The sequence below is a fragment of the Alexandromys fortis genome, unplaced genomic scaffold (genome assembly GCF_014885135.2).
Source record: "Alexandromys fortis isolate MF-2015 unplaced genomic scaffold, M_Fortis_MF-2015_v1.1 scaffold_31, whole genome shotgun sequence".
NCBI classification, from domain to species: domain Eukaryota; kingdom Metazoa; phylum Chordata; class Mammalia; order Rodentia; family Cricetidae; genus Alexandromys; species Alexandromys fortis.
The window spans coordinates 10,433,328-10,458,187 of record NW_026067974.1 but is presented as its reverse complement, the minus strand read 5'-3'; the positions used below and the strand labels follow the sequence as shown (position 1 = coordinate 10,458,187).

The 24,860-nt window shown below is 46.4% G+C and overlaps 1 protein-coding gene across 1 annotated transcript in view; it reads left to right on the top strand.

The window, feature by feature from the left end:
• Window positions 1-24,860, top strand: part of Ikzf3 (IKAROS family zinc finger 3) — an 85,394-nt gene that overhangs the window by 42,997 nt on the left and 17,537 nt on the right. The window contains exons 4-6 of the mRNA XM_050157160.1: window positions 15,413-15,673; window positions 16,975-17,142; window positions 20,106-20,222. Coding sequence (XP_050013117.1) covers window positions 15,413-15,673; window positions 16,975-17,142; window positions 20,106-20,222 — 546 coding nt within the window. The remainder of the gene's footprint in view (window positions 1-15,412; window positions 15,674-16,974; window positions 17,143-20,105; window positions 20,223-24,860) is intronic.

The window sequence follows — 24,860 nt, the reverse complement described above, 5'->3', positions numbered from 1 at the left end:
GCACAGATGTCTTCTCATTTAGCTGCCTAGTTAAAACCTGCCCTCGCTAGCTGCAGTTGGAGCTCGATTTGAGGTTGCGGGGATGACAGTCTTGAAAACTATACTCTTCGGCGAGTGACGCTGTCTAAACAGTAACATATGGAGAGCCATGGTTTAATAATTAAAAAAGAATGTGTGACCTTCCCCATAATAAATTTGTTAATTATGCCAACCGAAGAAGTAAAAACGGGATCAGGATAGATATTTCGCTATTTTCGTCGGTCTGGTGGCATTAAAGACAGTGAGAAGATTTGTTAGAGCCAGCGCTTCCACACCTGCGCCTGCCGAAGCAGAAATCCCAGCCAAGCCTTTGTTACCCTTTGGTATTCCTCGAGGAAGTGTGGAGCAGCCCTGGAGGAAACAGAGAAGGCTTTCATTTGCTTCTCCTAAATCAGTCTAGGCGTGTGGCCATACTTCCCACCCACCAAACTGCAGAGACAACTGTGTGGTCCTTGATCACCTCTTTATTGATTGACTGAATCCCAGTCTCTGGCATTCTTTTCTGTTTTGTTTTGTTTTTTTGTTCTTTCAAGACAGGGTTTCTCTGTGTACTCCTAGTTGTCCTGGAACTCGCTCTGTAGACCAGGTTGGCCTCGAACTCACGGGGATCTGCCTGCTTCTGCCTCCCAAGTGTTGGGTCTAAAGGTGTGTGTGCCACCGATGCCTGGCCCGTCTGGCATTCTTATGTGACTAGTTCCTTAGCTGGTCAGCTTGCTCTTCAGGTCCTCCAGGCTGTACTAACCCTCTCTCTGAGGCCTTCCAGAAAAGATCACTCTGTTTCCTTCTTTTGTCTTCTGAGATCACTAAGCCTACATCCCTGGATACATGCATGAAGACTTGCTTCCATGGGTTTATCCTTCTGCTGCCTCGGGAACCAGAACTAGACCCATTAATTAACAACCACGGTCTAGCAAGGCACACTAAGTTATTAAGGAACCAGAGAGCAAGCATGTTTGAGAAGCTGTGTGCCCGTGGACTGTGGCATACTTTGGACAGAGGTTAGGTATCCATCTGGAACTGATAATACCGCGACTAAGCATAGAGGTGTGCTGGCATCTTTTGGAATAGACTGTGTTTTCCTATTGCCAATGAGGGGGTATGCTTTGCGGTTTTTAACAAGGTGTATATCTTATTGGAAAGGACCGGAAGTCAGTTATAGAGACACAAAAGGAGTTAAGGGCAGTGTTTGGAGGACTTGTCATGTGCGTCTTGGTTTGGTTATGATTTATCTTCCCTTTTGTGTTCAGTGGTTGTTCTTTTGGTGAACTTCAAGTTATGTAACCAGTGTCGTGTTTTGGTCCATCGCTGTCTCCCTCCCAGCGCCCCTTGTCCCTCTTTGCAGTCAGTCGTTCTCACCCACAGCCCCCAGAAGCCCCCAATCTGGGCTTCACTTCTATGGAGTCTCTATCTCTGGACCTTTCATACACATGGACTAATATAGATATAACGTAAAGAATCATCTTTCTCTTTTGCCTCCTTTTTCTTAAAATGATGTTTTGAAAGTTCATCTGTGTTGCTGGTTTGCTTTTTTTTTGGGAAGGGATGTTTCGAGTGGAACAGTCTTGGCTGTCCTGCAACTCACTCTGTAGACCAGGCTGGCCTCGAACTCCCTGAGATCCACCTGCCTCTGCCTTCTGAGAGCTGGGATTAAAGTTGTGCACCACCACCGCCCAGTGGTTTGCTTCTTTTTAATGTAATATTTTCTTTTAGTCAAGCTGGCCTTGAACTTGTGATCTACCTGCCTCAGACTCCTGAGTGCTGGGATTAAAGCCATGTGACGTCATGCCTGGCTCCATGCTTGCTTCCTTTTATATCTGAGTAGGAATCAATTGTTAATACAAAGTGTTTTGTTCAGTTCACAAACTGGTGAACATAATGTTGCTGTGAACATTTTAATGTAAGTCTTCTGTGAGCATGTTTTCACTCAGGTAGGTTTTCAGGAGTGGAATCACAGGACTGTTTGATTTGCTCACGTTTAATTTTATAAGGACTTTCCTATATCGGTTACCAACTGATGTGTATGAAATTACCCCAAACCTAGGCAATTTGAAGACAGTACAAATAGTTGTCTCAGAAATGTAGACGTAGCATCTCTGTGTCCTCTGCCTCAGTATCTCTCCAAGATTCTGGAGACATTCACCTGGACTGTTGTCTCCTCTGAAGACTTGACAAGGGAAGAGACAACTGGAACTCACTAGTGGCCGTGGTCAGGAGTCAGTCTTCACGGTTGTTAGACCAAAGGCCTCGTTTTTCTCCTGGAGCTTGGCCAGGCACTGGCTCCAAATCCTTGCCATCTGAGCTGTCCAACAACCTACATTACGTACCCGAGAAGCACACAGCAGCATCAGAAAAGAGGGGTGTAAGCAAACTCCAGTCACCATCTTTCAACCTAATCACAGAAGTGGGCCCTCAAACCACTTTTGCCAACTTCTCTCATTGGGAACAAACTGACAAGGTCCAGTCCACATTTAAAGGGAGAGTAGACTACCAGGTAGACACTAAGAAGCAGAGACCACTCGGAGCTGTTGGAGAGGTGCTTGACCCAAAGCCGAATGGTTTTCCAAGTGGCGGCACCGTTTTATATCCCCACCATCCATGCGTGTGAGGATTGCGTTTTCTCTGGGTCCTTGGGTCTTTTAACTCCCAGCAGGTGTGAAGAGACATCTCGTAGTTTTATCTTGCATTTCTCTAATGACAGGTGATGACTATCGTCTTTGGCCCGTGGTCCATTTGTACCACCTCTTTAGTGAAATGTCACTGCAAATATCCTGTGTGCTTTTTAAAAAAGTCTATTTTGATAGTGCCAAGAACTGAACCTAGGGTCTTGTACATGCTAGGTAGTACTCGGCCACTCAAGTTACATCCCTACCCATCTGTGTGCCTTTAACTGGGCCGTTTGTCTTATTACTAAAGTATGAGACAGTTCGGTTTATGAATCAGGATTTTAGTATCATATCTAAGGAATCTTCGCCTAAATCAAGGTCATGACTATACCACATTACGCTTAGACTCTGCAGTATCTTGATCAGTTTCATGACTGTACACCCTGTGAGATGTAGATGCTATCTTAGCCCAAACGAGAACATTCATAGAAATCAAATTCTCATTAAAGTCCTAAGCTGGTTAACTTGAGGCCTTTGGCCACATTTTCAGTCGGCAAAAGAGAGTTCGATGCTGTGTTGTCCTTTTCCTGTAGCTCCCAGTACCTGCTCTATGGATATGGTCACTAGACACCATTTCTATTCGGGACCGTGAGGGATTTCCACGAGAAACAGAAGAGACTCAGGTTGTTGGCTAGACTCTACCCCGGTTTCATCCTGTCGGATGGCATTCCCGACAGAGTTTCTGGTTGAGCTGGTGTGTGACTTTGTTTGCAGCCTTCCGGTGGGTGACTGGGCAGCTGTTAAGCAGTTGCACTCCCGGGGATGAGCACGTTCTGGCGACAAGACAGCGTATTCCCCCGTGTGTGTTAATGATGGGCACCCACCTAGAAGCCAGCGCTCTCCCCGAGTTACTGAAGCTCTCATCCCATTATCTGAATGTCAGAAGGGGAAGGAGGAATGGAAGGGAGGACTGAAAGCTCAAACAATGTTACAGATGGTCAACTTTACATTCTTTTTATATATTTTATTTTAGTTAAGTCAATGTGAAGAAGAATTAACAGCCAGCCACCCAACCACCCCCTCGTCCTGAGAGGTCTTCCTACGCTCTGGGTCCGACCGCCGTGCCTTTGCTTAGAAGCACATTTATCGTTCCCACTCTCTGCTAATGTGCCGGCTTTAGGCAAAACGACAATCTGTGCAATTTTTAAAAACATCATCAACCCTAATTTTGTACTTGAGGCAAAGAACAGAGCAATCGTTCATCCTCCTTCCCTTGTCACCTCCTTTGCGTCTTTCCGCTGCTCGGTAAGCAGTTGCAGATGCCCACCAAGCCCGGCATGAAGAGCATCCCAGCTACTGGGAGCTGAATGTGGAGTGCACTCCTGCAGCCCCAGTGCTCAGCAGGCTGAGCAGAAGGACCATGAGTTCCAGGACAGCCTGAGCTGTGAGGATAAACCCTGCCAAGGGCTGGGGGAGGAGGGTAGCGTAGTTCAGCTGGTAGAATGTTTGCCCCAGCGCACAAAACTCTAGGTTTGGTTTTCCAGCCCTGCACTGACTGATGGTATCACACTTCTGTAATCCCGGCACTGAGGAAGTGGAAGCAGGAGAATTAGAAGTTCAAGGTTATCCTGGCTATGTAGTAAGTCCAAAGCTGGTCTGGGATAAAATCTTTCCAGAAAGGGAGGAAGGAGGGAGGGAGGGAAGGAAGGAAGGAAGGAAGGAAGGAAGGAAGGAAGGAAGGAAGGGAGGGAGGGAAGGAAAAGAAAGGGATGGGGAGGAAAGGAAAATCTGTATATACAGGCATCAAACAATGCTGTGTAGAGGGAAAAGATGAAGACTGTAGGATGGGCAGGACTGGAAGAAGCGGGGGACACTGTGCTCTCCAGTCTGTTGGGTGTAAATCAAGTATGGAAATCCAGGAAGGGATTAACAGTGTCTCTGGGCGCAGCAGGGGGATTACTAGCAGTAGGCCTGGCACTCAGCAGCAGCAAGTTGAGTCAGAAGAGAATAGAAAATAAAACAGGAAAATGTTTGAAAATCAGACCTCTTCCCTCATTGGCCTGGTTGCTGTCGGTGAATTGGTTCAGGCTACCTGAGGAATTCACTCATCAATTCCTAGAAGAACTGAATTCTGCAGGTTCTGGGAAAGACTTGAAACTATCTCTAGTCTGTAAAGGGATAAATGTGTAATCTGCCCCCACCATATACTACACAAACCAGGAGCGAGGTATGCTGAGGCCACGGAAGATATTTTGGTGCCTGTGACCCTAAGTTTGATATTGTGGTAACCAGAGGGTTTTTTAGCAAATTTAATTACATTTGCACAACAACTTCTGAATTTTTCTAAGAACTGTATTTTAACTTGCTTTAGACTTTTGAGATGAAGGCTCTGCGTGTGTGTGTGTGTGTGTGTGTGTGTGTGTGTGTGTAGACGTTCAGTGTGTGTGTGTGTGTATTTGAGATGAATGCTGTGTGTGTGTGTAGACGTTCATGTATGTCTGCATGTATATGTGAGGGTTCAACATATATCTATGTCTCTGTCAGAGGTCTTCCCCTCCTGCTTAGTTTTTGAGATGGGGTAACTGACTGGGACTTGATGCAAAGTGATTGGCAAGACTGGCTGGCTTGTGAACTCCAGGGATCCTCCTCCCTCTGCTGCCCTGGTACTAGAATTGTAAGTGCTATCGTTGCACCTGGCTTTTCACACAGATGCTGTAGATCCCAGTTTAGGCCTCAGGCCTGTGCAGTAAGCACTTTATCAACAGAGTTACCTCTATAACCATTAAGCGAATGCTTTAAGATAACAGTAATAATAGTAATAGCAATAAGAGGTAATAATAATGATGATGATGATGATGATGATAAAGTCAAGCACGGCAAGGCACTCCTGTAGTTCTGGCACTGGGAAGGTGGAGCTAGGAGGACCAGAAGTTCACAGTTAGTCTGGGCTACCCAATACCCTGTCTCAGAAACAAAGCCGGCATCACGGCACACACTTTAATCCCACCTCTTTAATCCAGGAGGCAGAGGCAGGTGGATCTCTGTGAGTTCGAGGCTAAACTGATGTACATAGTGAGTTCCAGGACAGCCAGAGCTACAGTGTGAGCTCCTGTCTCTTAAAGGGGTGGGAGGCCATTCCCTGGAACTGGAGCTACAGATGGCTGGGAGCCACCATGTGGGTGCAGGGGACTGAACCTGAGTCTTCTACAAGATCAACGAGAGCTCTAAAGCACTGAGCCATCTCTCCAGCGTGCATTTTCTTTCCTTTTTTATGCATAGCAGTTACTGCTTGGAATTACAAATAGCAAATAGTATAAAGATTAAAGCAAGAGATGGAAGTAGTCTCTAGATTTATTTACTTTATGTGTGAGTATGTTTTGTGTGTATGTATTTATGTGCACCACAGTAGTTGCCTGATGCCCTCAGAAGGCAGAAGAGGGCATTGGATCCCCTAGAAGTGGAATTCCAGAAGGTTGTGAGCCACCTTGTGGGTGCTGGGAATCAAACGCAGGTCCTCTGTAAAAGCAACAAGTGCTAACCGCTGAGCCTTTATGTTGGGCAGAAATAAAATGATACCTTAGACTTACGACGCTCTGTGGTTCAGAGGGAACCTTCATGAGCTGTGTTCTTCAGTGCTTAAATTTCAATGCTCGTGCTCCCATGGCATTTAAAAAGCTGAGCCGCATTGCTGAAACTTCACCTCTTGCTGGGTGCAGTGTATCTCTGATGTTGGAAGTAGCCAATCTCCTCCCTTTTAACAGGGAAGCCACTGAGCAAAATCATTGTGGATATTATGGGAAGGAACTGTGTTGAGGGTCAGATAATACGGCAAAGATTGATGCCATTGGTAAAACCGAAGGGGTCTTTTTTAACTGTTAAATTGGGGGTAAGCTAATTCTCTTGCCTTGAAATGGTGTCATCTACCCATTGCGCATGTAGATTCTTTACAGAGAAATTTAAAAGGCCAGCAAGAACCTAAACCAATCAAAGAGCACCCAAGCCTGCTCACTCTTATTTCCCTTGCTATCGAGATAATAGAATCTTATCTCTCTGTAGACTGATACATTTCTTCTGGTTCTTCTCGATCTTAAAATAATCATTTTAAAAATTAATAGCTGTCCACCATTTTTTTTTTAAGGACAAGAAAAGATCGTAACAGACCCCACAATTCATTAACCAGAAGTTTCATTTGCAATGAGACTTTGGAGTTTTAGTAGTTAAATACCCAAGCTCCTCCTGGTTCTTTAGTTCTCAAAATATCAGAGCTTTTCCTCTCAAATGCCTTTATACACAAACTTGTGAACTAGCAAGTGGAAATGACCCACCATTTCCTTCAGTGTTTTCATTCCCTATACAAAGAGACCATTGTAGGGAAGATGTGTAGGGATCCTGCTGCAGGTGTCGAGTCTAGGCGAGACACCTACAGAACCTGTATCTCCCATTTTGCTCTCTCCTGCTTCGAGCTTCGAAATCCTATTAACAGCTGTCAAAACCCGGTAAACTATTTAGGTGCGTTCACAATTTGTTTAATTGGATAGTTAGAAAATGGCATGCTAGAAAATCCTACTCCCCCCTTTTCTTTTAGCCTGGCTGAACATCTGTAGCATTAGGGCCTCATTATCTCTGAATTGGCATAGCAAATCAGTAGCATCATTAAAATGCCACATTAAGATGATTAAGTGTCTTTGTTACCCAGTTGACTTCTGCATGTGCTGAACATTTCACGATTATGACCCTCCATCCTTGTAAAACACTTGCACGACATCGCCCTTTCCTGTCCTCCCCATCCAACAGCCTCTGTCGTTCTGTCCCTCCTGGCCACATCCCGGGCAAACTTGAGGCTAATCGCTTCACCTCTGTCCTTCTTGGAGTTCAATTCTGAGATCTCGTGGTCTAGAGTTGAAATTCAGCGCCTCTCTTTAACTCTCGGGTGCTCCTTTTAGCAACGCGCCCCTCAAGGAGCCCAAGCCGCCTGTTCTGTGCGCCTTTGACAGTGTCTGCTCTCCAGCCGAGCGTTTTATGTGCCTGTAAAAACCAACGGAGACACAGTTGGCTGAGACTGCTATTGCCCCTGAAGGATTTCGATGCTGGATCCTCTCCAGGACCTATTGTTTTTGCAGGTCTCAGGTGAAACCAAAAATGTCTACTCTGGACTACAAGCCTTTCATGTGATAACCATCACCCCAGGAAGTGAAGTCAAGTGCAGCAGCCCCAGCGAGCCAAACCTTTGTTCTTTCCAGCCGACAAAACTCTCTCCAGGGGGTGCATGCGTTAGTGTGTGCCATCTTCCCAAGCCCCTCCAGAACACGGGCAGAGATGGGAACAATGGTCCCCCAGAGCAGCTCCTTAAGAAAGTTTAGTTTAATCTAATTTCCTATGGGTTAGATTCAATTTAGACATCGTTCCCTCCCTCTGGGAATGTATAGCAATTACTTTTATCAGCCATTTGTGGTTTGCAGTGGTTCCTTTCTCCATGAGTTCAATTATACAAAATTTACTTTAGGAAGCCTTTAATATTGTTTTTATTATGGAATAGATCATACATACAAAAAGGCAGATTATAATTAGATTTACAGTTTAAAGGGTAATAATCGAATGAGCATCTAGAGACCCCACCTCCAGACGTAAGAAATAAAATCTCGCCGGTGCCTAAGGAGCTTCTGGGTGCTCTTTGAAGAGTCAGTTCAAACTGTGTGTCTAAGAGACCTGATCTAATTATAATAAGGTTAGAATTTGCAAAACCAAGTGGGAGACGGTTCACACTGCAAACAGTTTGTTCACTTCACAAGACTTCAGGCTTTGGCTGGAAATGTAACTCAGTAGATAAAGCACCCCCTGCCTGGCTTGTACCAAGCCCTAGGTTCAAACCTGCGCAACCCCCACGTTGAGTCTCCAGCACCCTCACGGACACATGCCTTTAAACCTAGCTCAGAAGACTGAGGCCCTTCTCTCAAGTTAATAGATTAAGGCGATGCTTCCAAAATATCCAGATTTTATTTTATCCTTAGTGGGAAATGGGAGGCTAAGGGACATACATGTTACAGTGCTCGTGTGGAGGTCAGAGGACAATTTTCAGGAGACAGTTCTCTGACTTTGTTTTGATTTTGAGTCAGGGTGTCACTATGTAATCCCAGCCTGGACCTTCCCAAACCCCACCCCCATCTCCTACAGGTTAGAGCACTGACCTGTAGCACCATGCCTGCCTAGTTTGGTTATTATTATTTTTGGTTTTTGGTGTTTTTAAGGGGAATTTGGGAAATGGAGAGATGGTTCAGTAGTTTTAGGAGAATGGGTTACTCTTCCAGAGGACCTAGGTTTGACTCCCAGAACTCACATGATGGCTCACAGCTGTTTGTAACTCCAGTTCCAGGAGATCTGATACCCTCCTCTGGCCTCTATGGGCATCAGGCACCCAAGTAATGCACAGACAACCCATGCAGACAAAACACCCCTATACATGAAGCAAAATAAATCATCTTTTATTTTGTTGGTCTTGTTGTTTTTGAGACAGGATTTCTCTATATCCTGGCTATCCTAGAACTCGCTCTGTAGACCAGGCTAGCCTCAAACTCACAGAGGTCCTCCTGCCTCTGCCTCCCGAGTGCTGGGATTAAAGGCGTGCGCCACCGCCTGGCTACAAAATAAAATAATATTTAAAAGGAGCCTGGCAGTGGTGGCGCAGACATTTAATCCCAGCACTCGGGAGGCAGAGGCAGGCGGATCTCTGTGAGTTCAAGGCCAGCCTGGTCTACAAAGAAAGTTTCAGGAGAGTCAGGGCTACACAGAGAAACCCTGTCTTGAAAAAACAAACAAACAAGTAAATGGGACGTATTTTTGTATTTGGTTTTGTTGTTACATTGCCCACAATATTCTCAGGCGCCTGAGCTCTGTGGTCCTTCCTCCTCAGCCTCCTGAGTAGCTGGCACAACAGGTATGTACCATCGAGCCCAGCACCTCAGCTCTTTTTTTTTTTTAATGTGTGCATGTGTGCAGAGACATTCACATGAGTCCCCATGCCCACAGAAGCCAGCGGGAGCATCACATACCCTGCGGTTGGAGTTACAGGTGGTTGTGAGTTGCCCAGTGTGGGTACTGGAAACGGAACTAAGGTCTCCAGCAAGAGCCATATATGCTTTGATCCATGCCGCCACTCTCTAGTTCAGCCTGCCTTTGTGCTTATAGACACCGGCTACGTGATGTCATAGAGAACACTGGGTTACACATACACACAGAATCTCTGTGGCTTCTGTCCACAGAGGGACATAAGAGAGTGACACAGTAGGGAATAAGAGAGAATTTATAAGTAGCCTCGAGGAAGAAAGAACAAGCTATTTTCCAGCTGTGGGAATTGGGGGACAGAGCGGGGGAAATGGTGTATTCATTTGACTTGGGCTTGTGGCAGTGTTGGGGAAAGACCGTCTAGTCAATGGAAACAATGTGAACAAACCAAGGACACTCAGATGTGTAGTGGGATAAAGACAGCTGAGTAGTAAAAGCCAGCGTCCTCAGGATAACTTGAACCAGATACAAAAGGCCCTTTTAGTATTGTTTCTGCGTTTAGACTTTATCTTGTTGTAGGTGGAGAATAGTCAAGGGTTTTGGCAGGGCCATGACATGGCCAGAGCTATATATAGGCTTAGGACAACCAATAATACACACGATGAGCTGGAGAGGTGAACAGGATGGAGGCTCCAGATCGCAGGAGAGGGGTGGGGTCTTGGAATACAGAGGCGTGGGAAACAGTGGTGGAGATTGGGTAAGCACTCAACTGATGAGTCCTTGAAAGGGAGGCCCAAACAAGAAAAACAAAAGACGGTTGTGAGGCTGGGAAGAAATGCTTGACTTTAGAAGACTTGGAAAGAGGATTGAAGAAGAGCAAGGAGTCGCGGGTGGAGCTGTGTCTATCTGGGGATTGATCACAGACGGTGTCGGTTGGAGCCTTTGGGAATGGATGAAATTGCCGTAAAGTACTCAGAGGAAAGAAAACAGAGGGTCAGCCACAGTAACTAGGAGAGAAACACGGGGAAGGGGACAATCAGAAAAGAGGTCCAGTTTCATCAAGAATGAAGAGCACAGAAGAACGGGGGGGGGGGGCGGTGGCTGGCGTCCAAGAGTTGTAGGGAACAGCAGACGAGAACTCGAGAACTCGCTGTGTTTCTGAGTGTGCAGATGACCGCAGGGGACAGAGCTAGTGAGGTATGGAGGCAGAAGCCAGATTCCAGGGAAGCAGTGAGTGTTGATCTGACTGGAAAGTGTCTGGGAGAGAGAGAGTGCTTAGATTCCTTGTGATGCTTGGGTCTATGTGATCTCTCATTCTCACACAGATCACAAAGAACCAGGAGAAGGAGTTTGCCCTAGAGAGTCTAAAGCCAGAAAGACCAACTCAGTGTGACGTTTCCAAACCAGTGTCCAGGGTCGAAGGCCTGAAGAAGAGAGTGCACCTCTTAGGAATAAATCAGTTTGCAGTCGAAGATTGCTAGTTTGATAGTAGGTGTGTGTGTTACTATTTCCTAGGGCTGTTAGGAAAAATCCCTTCCTTTCTCGAGCTCCTACAAATCTTCCTCCTAAAATACCGAAGAATCTCTTCACTAGGGGAGTCCAGTGTCTTCCCTGCTTTGGACTCAGTGGCCCACGTTTGCAGGCGGGGGCTGAGTCTAATAGTCTCTCAGGAATCCTCCTTGTGCCTTTGTCCCTGTGTAGTTGAGTTTACCCCCCTGTTTGCCTTTCCATGATAAACCATAAAGCTGCTGAACCCAGCAACCATGCAGAAAGGTTACCCAGGCTGTCTAGCTAAAACTGGTGAACAGACCACCAATACCAGGAGCTTTTTGGGTGGAGCAGTTGAATATTCTTCTCCAGTGCCCCCACCCATGTGACTCCCAGGCTTTCCAGACCTCCCTCATCTTAAACACTGCCTTCCTTGCTCTGCACCCGAGGACTGAAAAGTCAGGCTCTGATAGTGAGCTGGGCTGGGTGGGGTCCTGAGTTCCAGGTCTGGCCTCCACAGCCAAAATCATAATGAAAGATGCAGCTGTCCTCAGATCCCTGTATAGAGAAAGGGCCACGCTCAGGTCCCACTGTTTTCTAAAGTCACTGAGTGTGTAGTAGCCCAAGTGGAGTCACGTTCATATTTTCTCTTCCTTTTCATTTTTGCTTATCTTTTTCAAGGCAGGTTTCCTCTGTGTAGCTCTGGCTGTCCTGGAACTCGCTCTGTAGACCAGGCTGGCCTCAAACTCAGAGATCCACCTGCCTCTGCCTCCCGAGTGCTGGGATTAAAAGCATGCCCCACCACTGCCCGGCCTGTTCACGTTTTCTAACCCATATGAAAAGGATTCCTTTTGGCTGCTCCTTTCAATCTACTGGTTTTGGTTCTCGGTAGAAGAAGTTTTCCGTTGAGGTTCTTTTCAACGCCTACATGCAAACTGAAGTGCACTCAGGCTTTGGGGGGACGTCACCCACAGCTGGAGCGACAGAGGCAGAGAGGAGGGCACCAGCTCCCGGTCACTCTTCTCTTAAAAGTGAAAAACAGCAAAACCAAAAACAACACCCAAGGAAGCAGATTCTATATGAAAACAGGAAAGATCCATCCAGGGAGGGAGGGAGGGAGGGAGGGAGGGAGGGAGGGAGGGAGGGAGAGAGAGAGAGAGAGAGAGAGAGAGAGAGAGAGAGAGATTAACTTCTTCCCCATAGGACAAGATTCGTAGGGTGACAAATGTGGCCTGTGTTGCGCTTGCTCTGCAGCCATTCATGGCTTCAGTCAGGAGGCTGTGAACCGTGACCTGTGGTGGGCCATGGGGCAGTGGCAGCCGTGGAACAGTGGCAGCCGTGGCCCTGGCAGTGGGGGTTAGGCTTTGTCTCGCTCTATTAAGCAAGCACAGTTAATATAGATGAAAGGTAGCCTTGATAGAAGTGAAAATTGAAACTGGGTGGAAGGTGGCCCGTGCAGCTGCTCTTGCTCTTCCTCCTGCAGCAGCGGGATCAACACTTCTGATGTGTTTTGGAAGGGATGTAGCTTTTAAAAATATCATCTTTTTTTTTTTTCAGAGTGTTTTGGGTTTTTACATCGACCCCGGTGAAGGAAGGGCGTGGAATAGATTTGTTAAACAGCCACTTAGCCTTTTTTTGATATGAGTGTATGGGGGCAAGAAACTAACTGATAGTTTAAGTTTAGTTTTTTTTGTTGTTGTTGTTGCTGCTTAAATTTTTATTTTGGGCTGGAGAGATGGCTCAGGGATTAAGAGCACTGACTGCTCTTCCAGAGGATCTGGGTCCAATTCCCAACACCCACATGGCAGCTAACAACTGACTGTAATTCTGGTTCCGGGGGACCCAACACCCATGACAAAACACCAGTGCACATAAAATATAAATAAATTATTTTATGTGTATAAATCTTTTTTGTATAAATGTTTTGACTGAAAGTCTGTTTGTGACCTCCCGTGTTCCTGTGGAAGTTAAAACAGGCCATCAGATCCTCTGGAACTGGGGTTATGGGAAGTTGTGAGCCACCATGTGATGCTGGGTACCAACCCGGGTCCTCCGTGAGAGCAGCCAGTGCTCTTAGCTGCTGAATCATCTCTCCGGCACTAGCGCAGTGTCTTCATCACACCTGTGCCAGGAACTGGCCGTGCAAAACCGGGAAAGTGGCTGAACGTGTTTCTGCTTCCCATCTGAGGAACAAGAAGCTTGGAGAAATTGATCTCTAAATTCTCTTTCATTTTCAATTCCATCGGCTTGTGTTTCTTTGTGGAGAAGTAAAGCTTCCAATGTCTAAAAACTCGGTGTTTGAAAGAAAAAGCGCTTACATAGCTTACAAATGCTGGTCTCATGAGGCAAGTTTTTTGGATTTTTCTCTTCTTGAGGTGGGGGCCAGGCTGACCTGTAACTCAGTGTAGGCTACACTGGCCTCAGACTCAGAGATCTGCCTGCCTCTGCATTCCAAGCGCTGGCATCAAAGCTGTATGATACCGCATCCTGCATGCCTTCTACGTGTCTTATGTTATTCTTTTTTTCAAAACATTTTTATAGTTTATTTAACTTTATCTTATGTGCATTGGTGTGAAGGTGTCAGATCCCCTGTAACTGGATCTTCAGACAGTTGTGAGCTGCCATGTGGGTGCTGGGAATTGAACCCGGGTCCATCTGGAAGAGCAGTCAGTGCTCTTAACCACTGAACCATCTCTCCAGCCCAACTTATGTTATTCTTAAAAGACTTGTAGAGGGCTTAGGCAGTGCCTCAGTTTACCACACATGTGTGTTCCCCTCACTCAGGAAGGCCTGAGCTTTAATCTCCAGCCCCCAAATGAAATGGCAGGTATGAACGGGCACCTGTAACCCGGCACTGAGGGGGTGAACACAAGAGGATCCTGGTGCTCACTAGCTGGCTAGTCAGACTAGCCTGATCACAGAACCTCAGGTCCAGCTGAGGGGGGGGGGGAGTCAAAAACCAAGGTGAACAGCTCTTGAGAAGTGACATCTGAGTTGATTTTGGCCTACACACCTGCATGCGCACACACAAATGTAGCATACCTTGAGAGGTCGCTGGGAAGGAATGCTGGCCTAGATTCTGAGTTCCAGCCCTCTGTCTGTACCCATCTGCAAAAAAAAAAAAAAAAAAACAAGTGTAGCAGCCATTTAAAGAATGGTACTTAGAGCCGGGCGATGATGGTGCACGCCTTTAATCCCAGCACTCGGGAGGCAGAGACAGGCGGATCTCTGTGAGTTCGAGACCAGCCTGGTCTACAGAGCTAGTTCCAGGACAGGCTCCAAAGCCACAGAGAAACCCTGTCTCGAAAAACCAAAAAAAAAAAAAAAAAAAAAAAAAAAAAAAAAGAATGATACTTAGACCAGGCAGTGGTGGCACACGTCTTTAATCCCAGCACTCGGGAGGCAGAGACAGGTGAATCTCTGTGAGTTCAAGCCCATCCTGATCTACAAAACAAGTTCCAGGACAGCCAGGGCTACGCAGAGAAACCTTGTCTTGAAACACTCCGACATACTTGGACCAGTCCCTCTTCTCAAGCCCAGTCCTATAATCCTAAACTGATCTAGGAGCTTGAGCTTAGCCCTACTTAGATTAGGTCTAGCTATCTCTTCCCCTAACTGGGTTGGACCCAGCTGACCCCCATCCATGGAAGCTGGAACTAATCCTCAGGAGGAAGGAAAGCATCCTTCTGTCCTTCCCAGCTCTGTTCACTAACACAAGCGCTTCCTCTGCTCACAGTGCTGGCTCTGCCGCTTCCAAGACCGAGGAAGAGTTTTTCCCTCAGTTCCCCAGGAAGGAAAGGCAAAACATGGCTTCCACTCTCCCCCTCTCAATCTTAGCGCCTTGCCCGGAGGCCTTCGTAGCATCAAAGTGATATTTTCGTCTCGAAACCAAAGAGCTTGTCCCATTGTCTTTTTAGCTGCAGCCACCAAGAAAGATCTGAAACTGTTTCTTCTCTCCAAGAACCAGGGACAGGCTGTTCAAACTGTTTGTTTCATGGTCTCTTTGGATAATCACAGTTAAAACTAGTTAGCTCTAATCTTCTGGATGGCCTAGGACACTGCCGTGTGTGTGTGTGTGTGTGTGTGTGTGTGTGTGTGTGTGTCTAACTGTGGTTCTGAATTCTAATAATGAGTGATCACCCTCTGGGACTCTCTTGCTTTGTATGTACACAGTGTTCCGAGCTTCCTCTGTATTTATTCGTCAACTGTGGGCCTCTTTTCTGAGCGGCTTCACAGCCTCGAATACAGTCATTGTTCATTTCTCGCATGCATGTCCCCTGCAGAAGACGCCATGAAAGTGAAAGATGAAGACAGCGAAAGAGACGAGAGCGTGTTGAAGCCGGAGCCCCTGGGGAATGCGGAAGAGAGCGAAATTCCTTACAGCTACGCGAGAGACTATAACGAATATGAAAACATTAAGCTGGAGAGACACGCTCCTCCGTACGACGGCGGCAGGCCGACCGGTGGGAAGATGAACTGCGATGTGTGCGGGTTATCCTGCATCAGCTTCAATGTCTTGATGGTGCATAAGCGAAGCCATACTGGTAAATAGTCTCCTCTTTCAGTTCTCAGAACTGTCCGTGTGCGGCCGCGGGAGGGACAAAGCGGCGGAGTTTGGGTCTTTCTTTGGCTTCCTCTGGTACTTTCTGCTATAGTGTTGATGTTTCTCTCGCTCGCTTTTTGCACTGCCGTTTTACCCAGGGACCCTCGTTTCTGCTTCATCATGCATTTGGCAAACACTGAAAATACTACGAATAAGAGACTAACAAAGGCCTGATGGGGTGGCGCACGCCTTGACCCCAGCTCTGGGGAGGCAGAGGCAGGTGGATCTCTGAGTTCGAGGCCAGCCTGGTCTACATATGAGTTCCAGGGCAGTCAGTGCTGCAAAGTGAGACCTGGGGGGGAGAGAGAGAGGAGGTGGGGCAAGAGAGAGAAGGAGAGAGAGAGGCTGACCAATGAAAATAGCCACCGAGGTTAGCTGAATAACTCTCCTTCAGTTAGTGAGCAGGAGTTGGAAAAATCTTCCAAGTGTTTTGACACGGCACATCCGTGAAAGCGGGTGCCCTTACTGTGTTGGGTTCAGGTCTGATGGATAAAGGGATATGGGTTTTATTGTCAGTTTTAAATACATCTTCATGCGGTAAACAAGGAGTCCATAGGAAGGCCTAGGAACGAGTCACACTGAGTCTGTAGCCCTCATCTGGTGCAGGGACTCCAGAGTGAAAGACTGGGCCTTGACACCTTACATCTTGCATCTAAGCGCGTCTCAATGGCTCGATTCCATCACTCAGGAGACTGAAACAGGAGGACCATCATGAGTTCCATGCCATCCTTGGGTACAGAGGAATAGCCCTGCCAAAAAAGAAAAGATTAAAACCACCAAACGAAACAACGACCTTAGTCCCAGCACTCAGGAGGCAGAGGCAGGCAGATCTCTGTGCATTTGGGGCCAACCTGGTCTACAGAGAGAGTTCCAGGCTAGGGCTACATAGTGAGGTCCTATCACAAAAATACAAGAAGGCTTGACTTTCTGAGCCCTTCTTCAAAGGCGACTGCATTCAGATGCCAAGAAGCAGAAAAACCTCTAGGCAGCTCCCAAGGCTGCTGTGTCCCCTGGCTCTGACTCAGAGCAAGATCACCAGACTAGCTGTCCTAAGTGGGAGTGTTTGTTCTGCAAGGAAGAGGATCCCACAAGTCTCTGCACCTCAGAATGTAGTTCCCAAGCGACCTCTCAGAGAGGGCAGAACCGCCCAAGAGATGGGCTTTCGCCATGGGCGTCTAATCTGGGCACATGCTTTTCCACTGGCCTTGTGATGAGAGTTCTCCTTTTCCGTCCTCCCTGAAGGTGAACGCCCGTTCCAGTGTAATCAGTGCGGGGCATCTTTTACTCAGAAAGGTAACCTCCTCCGCCACATTAAGCTGCACACAGGGGAAAAACCTTTTAAGTGTCACCTCTGCAACTACGCATGCCAAAGGAGAGATGCGCTCACGGGACACCTTAGGACACACTCTGGTAAGTGAGGGACACAAGCGTTCCACATCTACTGGCTGTGGAAATGAGAGAGAGTTCCAGTCTGTCGCTCGCCCTCTGAAGGCTCGCCCTCTGAAGGGTTCTATCCGCAGAGACCTCTAGGGCTAACCGCCCTTCCCTTAAGGCATTAATTGCTCTCTGTCTGCCTCGGGGGAAACCATCTCCGGCATCCTTGTGTCTGGAGAATAGCAGACAAATCACAATGTCCTCGTAATTTTTGTGAAAAAAAAATCGTGGCCATCAATATTTTTATGGTAATACAAATATTGTATTTTATTTCTTAATACGCACACACCCTTTTTCCAGTTTTCCATTCACAAAACTACACGAGCAAATTATGTTTAGTTGGTAAATTATTAAAATGTGTAAAGCAGGGGTCTGAAGAGGTGGCTCAGAGGTTGAGAGCAAGTATTGTTCTTCCAGGAGATAAGGGTTTCATTGTTGGCACCCACACCCATTGCCTCACAGCCAACATCAACTCCATCTCCAGGAGAGCGAGCGGATGCCTCTGGTCCCCACATGTACAATATCACATGAATTAAAATAATAAAAATGAAAAAAAATGTAAATCAGACATAAATTTTTATTAGAGGTTCCTTTTGGTTGTTTTGGGATACATTTCTTATTCATTTTTGTTTGTTTGGTTGGTTTTGTTGTTATTGCTTTGTTTTTATTTTTGTTTTTGAGATGGGTCCCTACTTTGCAGTCCTGGTTGAACTGGAATTCACTATGTGTACCAGGGTAGCCTCACAGTTGAGCCGCCTTCCTGCCTTTACCTCTTGTGTGCTATAATTACAGGCATGTGCCACTTTACCCAGCTTCTCGCTAAGTTTCCTAACCCCAACTTTCCCCTTCCTCGCCCCACTTATTTTTAAGCCCTAAGAGCAACAACAAGAATTCTTAAAAAGCCACCTGCTGCCTCGGTCTTTTCAATCCTTATTTTAAACAAGCAAGGTGACACTTTTTTTTTTAACATTTAGAATTTCCCTCTTAGAAAAATAAGGCGAATCTTATTTTCAAAATTGGAACCTCGTGTTCTTGATGTTATCTGGCAAATGTTTTAATTTAAGAAGAGAGAGAGGGAGAGAGAGGTTTGTTTTTATGTCAGTCCACATTACTGCTTTGACTAAAGCCCAGTCTCAGAACTACTCACGATTCAGAGTAAGGTTAAACAAGCCGACCTCAGCAAAACCCACGAGAGATCACATGTGGCAGAGAGGGGTTTTCTTTCTCTCTCTTTCTCTCTCTCTCTCTCTTTCTCATTTGTCAGTGTAACAAAATAGTGACGGGTTTGATGGAAAGAAAGAAAAAGAAGATTCTCTCCTGCCCTTTTCAAGCAAAGTGCTGATAAGTCTTTTGAGTCAAATGCCAGAGCACCCAAGTTATACATAAATAAAAAATGTTTAGCCTTGGAAAACCTGTGATTTAGTTTGGTCTGGGGTTTCATAAGGATCTTCTGAGGGTGCTTTTACTCCCAAAGCATGAAGAATTGAAAAATAAAACATTTCATGATGAAGCCGGAGGGCTCACACTTTTTAGCTTGAGTTTTATCAAAAGATACGGGCAACTTGTGAGGAAAACTACTTTTGATTTGTTTTAGAAAATTAGTTGAAGTCATTTTTGCAATTAGTTCTTTTTGATCATTTTTTTTTTCAGACAGGGTCTCGCTATGTAGCAGTGGCAGTCCTGGAACTCACTCTGTAGACCAGGCTGGCCTTGAACTCACAGAGATCCCCCTGCCTCTGCACCCAGAGTGCTGGGATTAAATGCTTGTTCAGCTAGGCCTGGCTACTGCAACTCATTCTTAATTCTGTTATTAAGATGTTCTTTGTTAATCAGCCCTGTCTTTGGCCACGCTTGTTTAAAGCCATTTTACAAGAACAGCCCACACACTCCAAACACGTCTAGCCCAACCCTAACGCCCATGGACCACCTTATTCCTTACCTATAGTTAGATGGATATCACAGAGTAGGAAGGATGCCCTCCTATTCCTGTTAATTTTATGTGAATGAGCATTTTCCCTTGCATACATTAGTCCAAGGAAGTCAAAGGAGGGCATCAGGGCCCCTGGAATTAGATTCAGTATGGATGGTGGCGAGCTGCCCTGTGGGTGCTGCGAACCAAGCCCAGCGCCTCTGCAAGAGCAGAGTGCTCTAACCATCAGGCGACCTCTCCAGCCCCAGTAGTTAAGTGATCTTAACTGCTGAACCATTGTTCCAGGTCCCAAATAATTTTCTTGGTTTTGGTTTTTAGATAGGGTTTCGCTATGTACATCAGCCTGGCCTCAAACTCACAAAGAACATCCTGCCTATGCTGGGATTAAAGGCGTGTGTCACCACACCTGGACCCATTTCACTCTTACCCCACACTACCCTTCCTCCTTGAAGAATAAAGGATTCTTGTCTGTCTGTCTGTCTGTCTATCTATCTATCTATCTATCTATCTATCTATCTATCTATCTATCTATGTGTGTGTCTCTGTCTCTCTCTCCTCTCTCTCTCTCAGGCTTTCTTTTTAACTCTAGATCCCCTAGGGCTGGCGTTACAGCCAGTATGAACCACCCCATTTGGGTGCTGGGAACCAAAGTTCAGTCCTCTGGAAGAGCAACCAGTATCCTTCAGTGCTGAGCCATCTCTCCAGTCCTGGGACCTGCTTTGGTTAACGGAAAAGAAGCAAGGTTTAACCCACAGCCAAACACTAAGAAAAGCAACCGTTACCCACTGCAGACTCATCCATCTGCGATAGGACGCCATCCTTTTAATACACTGGTGGAAGAGCCCCTCCTAGACCATAGTCCTGTTTCAGCTTAGCAGATTTGACAGTGACACAGACTTGGAGGCGTGGGTCTGGCTGGGCCAGCAGCCTCATCCCTAGAGGCCAGTGCCTTCTCAGAGCTGGGTTCTCGGTGTGTGGGGTCCCTGAGTGCTCTGTGTCTTCCTTCCAGTGGAGAAACCCTACAAGTGTGAATTCTGCGGAAGGAGCTACAAGCAGAGAAGCTCCCTGGAGGAGCACAAGGAGCGATGCCGTACGTTTCTTCAGAACTCCGACCTGGGGGACGCCAGTAAGTTCCACGGGGCCCATTCCCCCCACTTGTCAGTGAGCCTTTGCCCTCCTAGGCGGTGGAGCAGGTTATAGATAGACAGAGCGAATGAGCAAGGAGAGATGGGAAGTGTTGTGGAGAGAAACAGAGCAGGAAGTGCAGGGTAAGGGTGCCATCGGGAAGGTGTCCACCAGGTAATGTTCTGGTGGACTTGAAGGCGTGGTAGCGAGCCCCACAGATCACTGGTGATCAATACGTGCGAAGGTCCTGATGCTGCAACTTAAAGAGATGGAAATGTAGGCTCGTGTGCCTGGGACAGAATGAGCAAAGGGATACGAAGCCAGAGGGGAAAGGGGAAAACTAGATCTTATCAGGCCTCGGAGGCCATCGTAAAGCCCTTTGAGCAAAACTGAAAATCTTTGAGCCCAGACAGGTGACATCATCGGACTTCTCATTCGTAAGCCGCCACCCTGTTTTGTTCCTGAGAATAGACTGCCTTTTGGACAAGCTAGATAGATCTTGGGGAATCCAGCTGGGAGTCTGTGGCAAGAATTCGAGCCAAAGGGAACTGTGTCTTGGCAGTGGTGGGAGTTAGGGTGTTCTGACTCAAAGGCAGAGCCAGCAGGCTTTCCTGGCTATGGTGATCTCAAAGGTGATGGAGGCTGGGGACTGGTTAGGGAGGAATCAGGAACATGCTCAAGGATTTTCTCCGCACAGGGCCCAGTGGTGATGTCCTGGTCTGCCCATGGGACTTGCTATGATGTTTGTACTTGGCTTCGAGGGGTTTCCTATTTTCCCCAGGGATTTGAACTGTATAGCTTCTGGCCCCAGATTTTAACACCGTGTGTGTCCTCCTCCATGTCCAGTGTGGTCCTTATTTCTTTCTCATCCTTTCGTTGAGTCAGCCTAAAGCGTTTCTCAAATGGCGTCTCTGGCAGTCAACCTTCGTTCAACCCATTTGACCCTTAACCCGGTTCTTCAGCTTGGGGTGGGGACTTGGTTCCTAGAGCCAAGTCCCTGTGGAGAACGGGAGGGATCCTCGTGGGCATTGGTCTTTGACTGCAGTAACTGCGCTGGGACATTCTGAGCAGCCTAAAGCAGATGATTACAGAGGGTGTCAGAGCGGTGTGAGCATTACGAAAAGCAGAGTGGAAATCCTGAGTGTTCACCCCACGGAGTGGAAAGAAACTTGGGCTTTAGATCAAGGCCGCTTCCTGGTTTAGAGGCTGGCCAACCGAAGCCCGTGGGTCTTTGCTTGCTTCTACCTTTTATCCTGACGGCATCTCGAGTTTTATCAAAGGTTCTTATTCCTCCTTGTTTCTAAAGAATGCCACTTGCTTACCTTAAGAAAAACAACGGCGGCTGGTGTTTGCCATCTTAAGTGGCATGCTGAGTTGTGAGTTAGTGTTTGCCCATAAAAGAAACATCTATTCCTACCTTCTCCCTTTGGAGGTGGGAAAACAAAGACTTGTCAAAATCCAGTGACTAACTTAAAAATGATTAGCACCTCTCGAAAATCCAAAAAAAAAATGACTAGCGCTTTAGTTTGCTTGTTTAGTTGGGTTTATGTGTGCACGCAGGCATGCATGTGTACATGCGCACACACGTGCACACACATGTGCACACATGCATTTGTCTGGCAGTGTTTTTTATTTTTTATTATTTTTTAAACCACGTTTTTTAAAAATTCATTTTACATTCCAACCACAGTTCTCTCTCCCATTCCACCTCCTGCTCCCTGTATTTTTTATTTTTAAAATCAATTCATACTCTATAACAGCCAGGTGTGGTGGCACATCCTTTCATCTCAGCAATAGGAGGCAGAGGCAGGGGGATGACTGAATTTGAAGCCAGCCTGGTCTACAGAGTGAGTTCCAGAACAGCCAGAGCTACGTGTAGAGACTCTTTCCCAAAAAACAACAAAGACTACAGTAAGAAATAAATAAAACTGGCAACCATCATCATTGTCTAATTCCAGAACGTTTGCCACTCCCAAGAGAGACGCCCCGCCTACCACCTCCATTTTCCTGCCTCCTGTGACTGGCAACAGCTCCCCTACTTTGGTTCTCTGCTGATTTCCTTGTACCAGATAATGTCACATAAGTGCAGTCACACAAGGGGAGCCTTTTGAGTCTACTTCTTCTAACAGACATACGGTTTTTGGTTTCAGCCATGTTGAAACTGTTCTCGTGCAGTTCACGTATGGACTGACCAGTGTGCTTTCCCAGGCATCGGTTCATCGGTGGGGGATTTTCTTTCCATCTTGGGAAATAATAAACTATATTTTAACAGTTATATATTACTTGGACAGCAAGAGAAATATGCAACATATATTGAAGAGACACACACGTGTGTGTGTGGTGTGTGTGGTGTGGGGGTCGGTGTGGGGTGGTGGGGTGTGTGTGTGCTGTGTGTGCTTGTGGTGTGTGTGTGGTGTATGTGTGCCGGGGTGTGGGGTGTGGGTGTGTGGTATATGTGTGTGGGGGTGTGTATGTGGTATGTGTGTTGTGTTTGTGTGTGTGTGTGTGTATATATATATATATGTGGTGCATGTGTGTATGTGTGTGGGGTGTATGTGTGTGGTGTGTGTGTGTGTGTATGTGTGGTGTGTGTGTGTGTGTGTGTGTGTGTGGTGTCTTGATTCTCCTGGAAATAGGAATAAGGGAATCAGTGATTCTACACCATATGCAATAATAAAATGATGATTTTTGAAGTAACCCCATGCCATTTTAGGAATTTGAAGTTTAAAAAGTTATCAGAAGTTTTAGGCTGTTGAGAGTGCTGGGGCAGGAGGCATTGAGCTGCCGACAAAGCTAATTTGCATCCATAGGGCTGTTTGATGGATGCGTGCAACAGAATTTAAGTCTCAGCAAAAAGTCAAGGGTTAACCAAGTCAGCAAATTTGATTGCTTTTTTTTTTCTTTTCTTTTTTTCCGAGATAGAGCCTCTCTATGTAGCTCTGACTGACCTGAACCTTCTGCTATGTGTGCGACCTGCCTGGCTTTGATTTCTTTTTTCTTTCTTTCTTTCTTTCTTTCTTTCTTTCTTTCTTTCTTTCTTTCTTTCTTTCTTTCTTTCTTTCTTTCTTTCTGACAAGTATGCCATAGTTGTGGTTTTAGGTTACAAAATGGGTAAAGTCACAGCTCAATCAAGTATAAATACCACATGCCTGTTCTATGTTTCTGGGTCTCTTGGGTTTTAAATAATGCCTACACATTTTTTCCAGGATCCAAATGTAAAGACCTTTTGTTCTAGCTCGAGCCCCTCCTTCACGGGCACCATTCCTTCTGTGGTTTCCATGTCTGTTTCCTTCCTGTAACTAGGAGTCCAGTATGGATGGATACAGTGTTCTATTCCAAGCCTGACCAATGCAGTAATGTTCCCTTAAACTTGAACTTCTGGTTTCTGCCTCCACCTCTCTCCACAGTGGAATTGCAAGCATGTGCCTCCAATGCTCGGTTTGATGCGATACTGGGAATAGAACCTAGGACTTTGTGCAGACTAGGTACTCAAGCAGCTATTTCTACTTATTTCCAGCCCCAGGGCAGTACATCCTAAATCTTTATTCCTCGTGTCACTTCTAAAACGCTATTTCAGGGCTCCCGTGTGTGGGCACTCACGCAGCAAGTGCGTGTTTAAATCAAAACCCAGCTGGATGTGGCAGCAGGAGGCTGAGGCGGGAGGGTAGGGTAGCAAGACCCTGGCTCTAAAGAAAGAAAAGCAAGTTAAGCTGTGGTGTAGTGTGAGAGCCAGCGGGGGACAGAGCTGTCTGTCCTGGAGAGCAGGCCTCTCTGGAAGGGGATTGATGAAAGGTCTTTGAGAAAAGACCAGCCTCTGAAAGAACAACAGTGTGCAGAGACAGGACTTCTGTCTTGCTGGTCCTTGCTTTTACTCAGACACAGCTGATTCGGTTCTGTATCATGACCTGTTTGCAAAGATGAGGAAAAGCTAAGCCCCTACCCCTGAAGAACACACAGAGCATTGAGGCACTGGGCTGATAATGGAGACATATGAGTTATTGCAAGTTGAGTTTAAGTCTCTACAGCAGATGCCTTGCAAGAGGGACGTCGTTGCAATATTCCCGCTGCCCAGTGGTGTACAGATGGCCAGAAGGAACGGCAGATGACCATGGCATTCATCTTCTTGATCTTTTTGATGTTACTGTGGCCTCATTTCACACAACTTATACTTGTAGCCAAAGCTTTCGTGAATAATCATGAGTTCTAGCAATAATAAGACGTTTTGTTGGCATCGCTGAAGCTCAAACCCAGGGCCTTGCACATTCTAGACCAGCACTCTGCCGCTGATAATAGCATTTATAAAGTAAGTGACTAAAACCAGAGGTGATGACATATACCTTGAATCCCAGCACTCGGGAGGCAGAGGCAGGGGATCTCTTGTGAGTTCAAAGTCAGCCTGGTCTACAGGGTAGACTCTACATAGACAGTTCCAGGGCTACGGGAACATAGAGAGATCCTGTCAAAAAGAAAAAGCCCTAAGCGGATGGTTGATGATGTTTAGTTGTGAGTCTGGGAGTTCATTTTTTTTTCTCCTTTCTCATTGCTTCAGTGGAGCCAATACAAGGGTTTCAGGATGAAATCATATTTTATCATGTAGCTCCACCTTTTCTTCTAAGAGTTAAAAAAAAAAAAACCAACA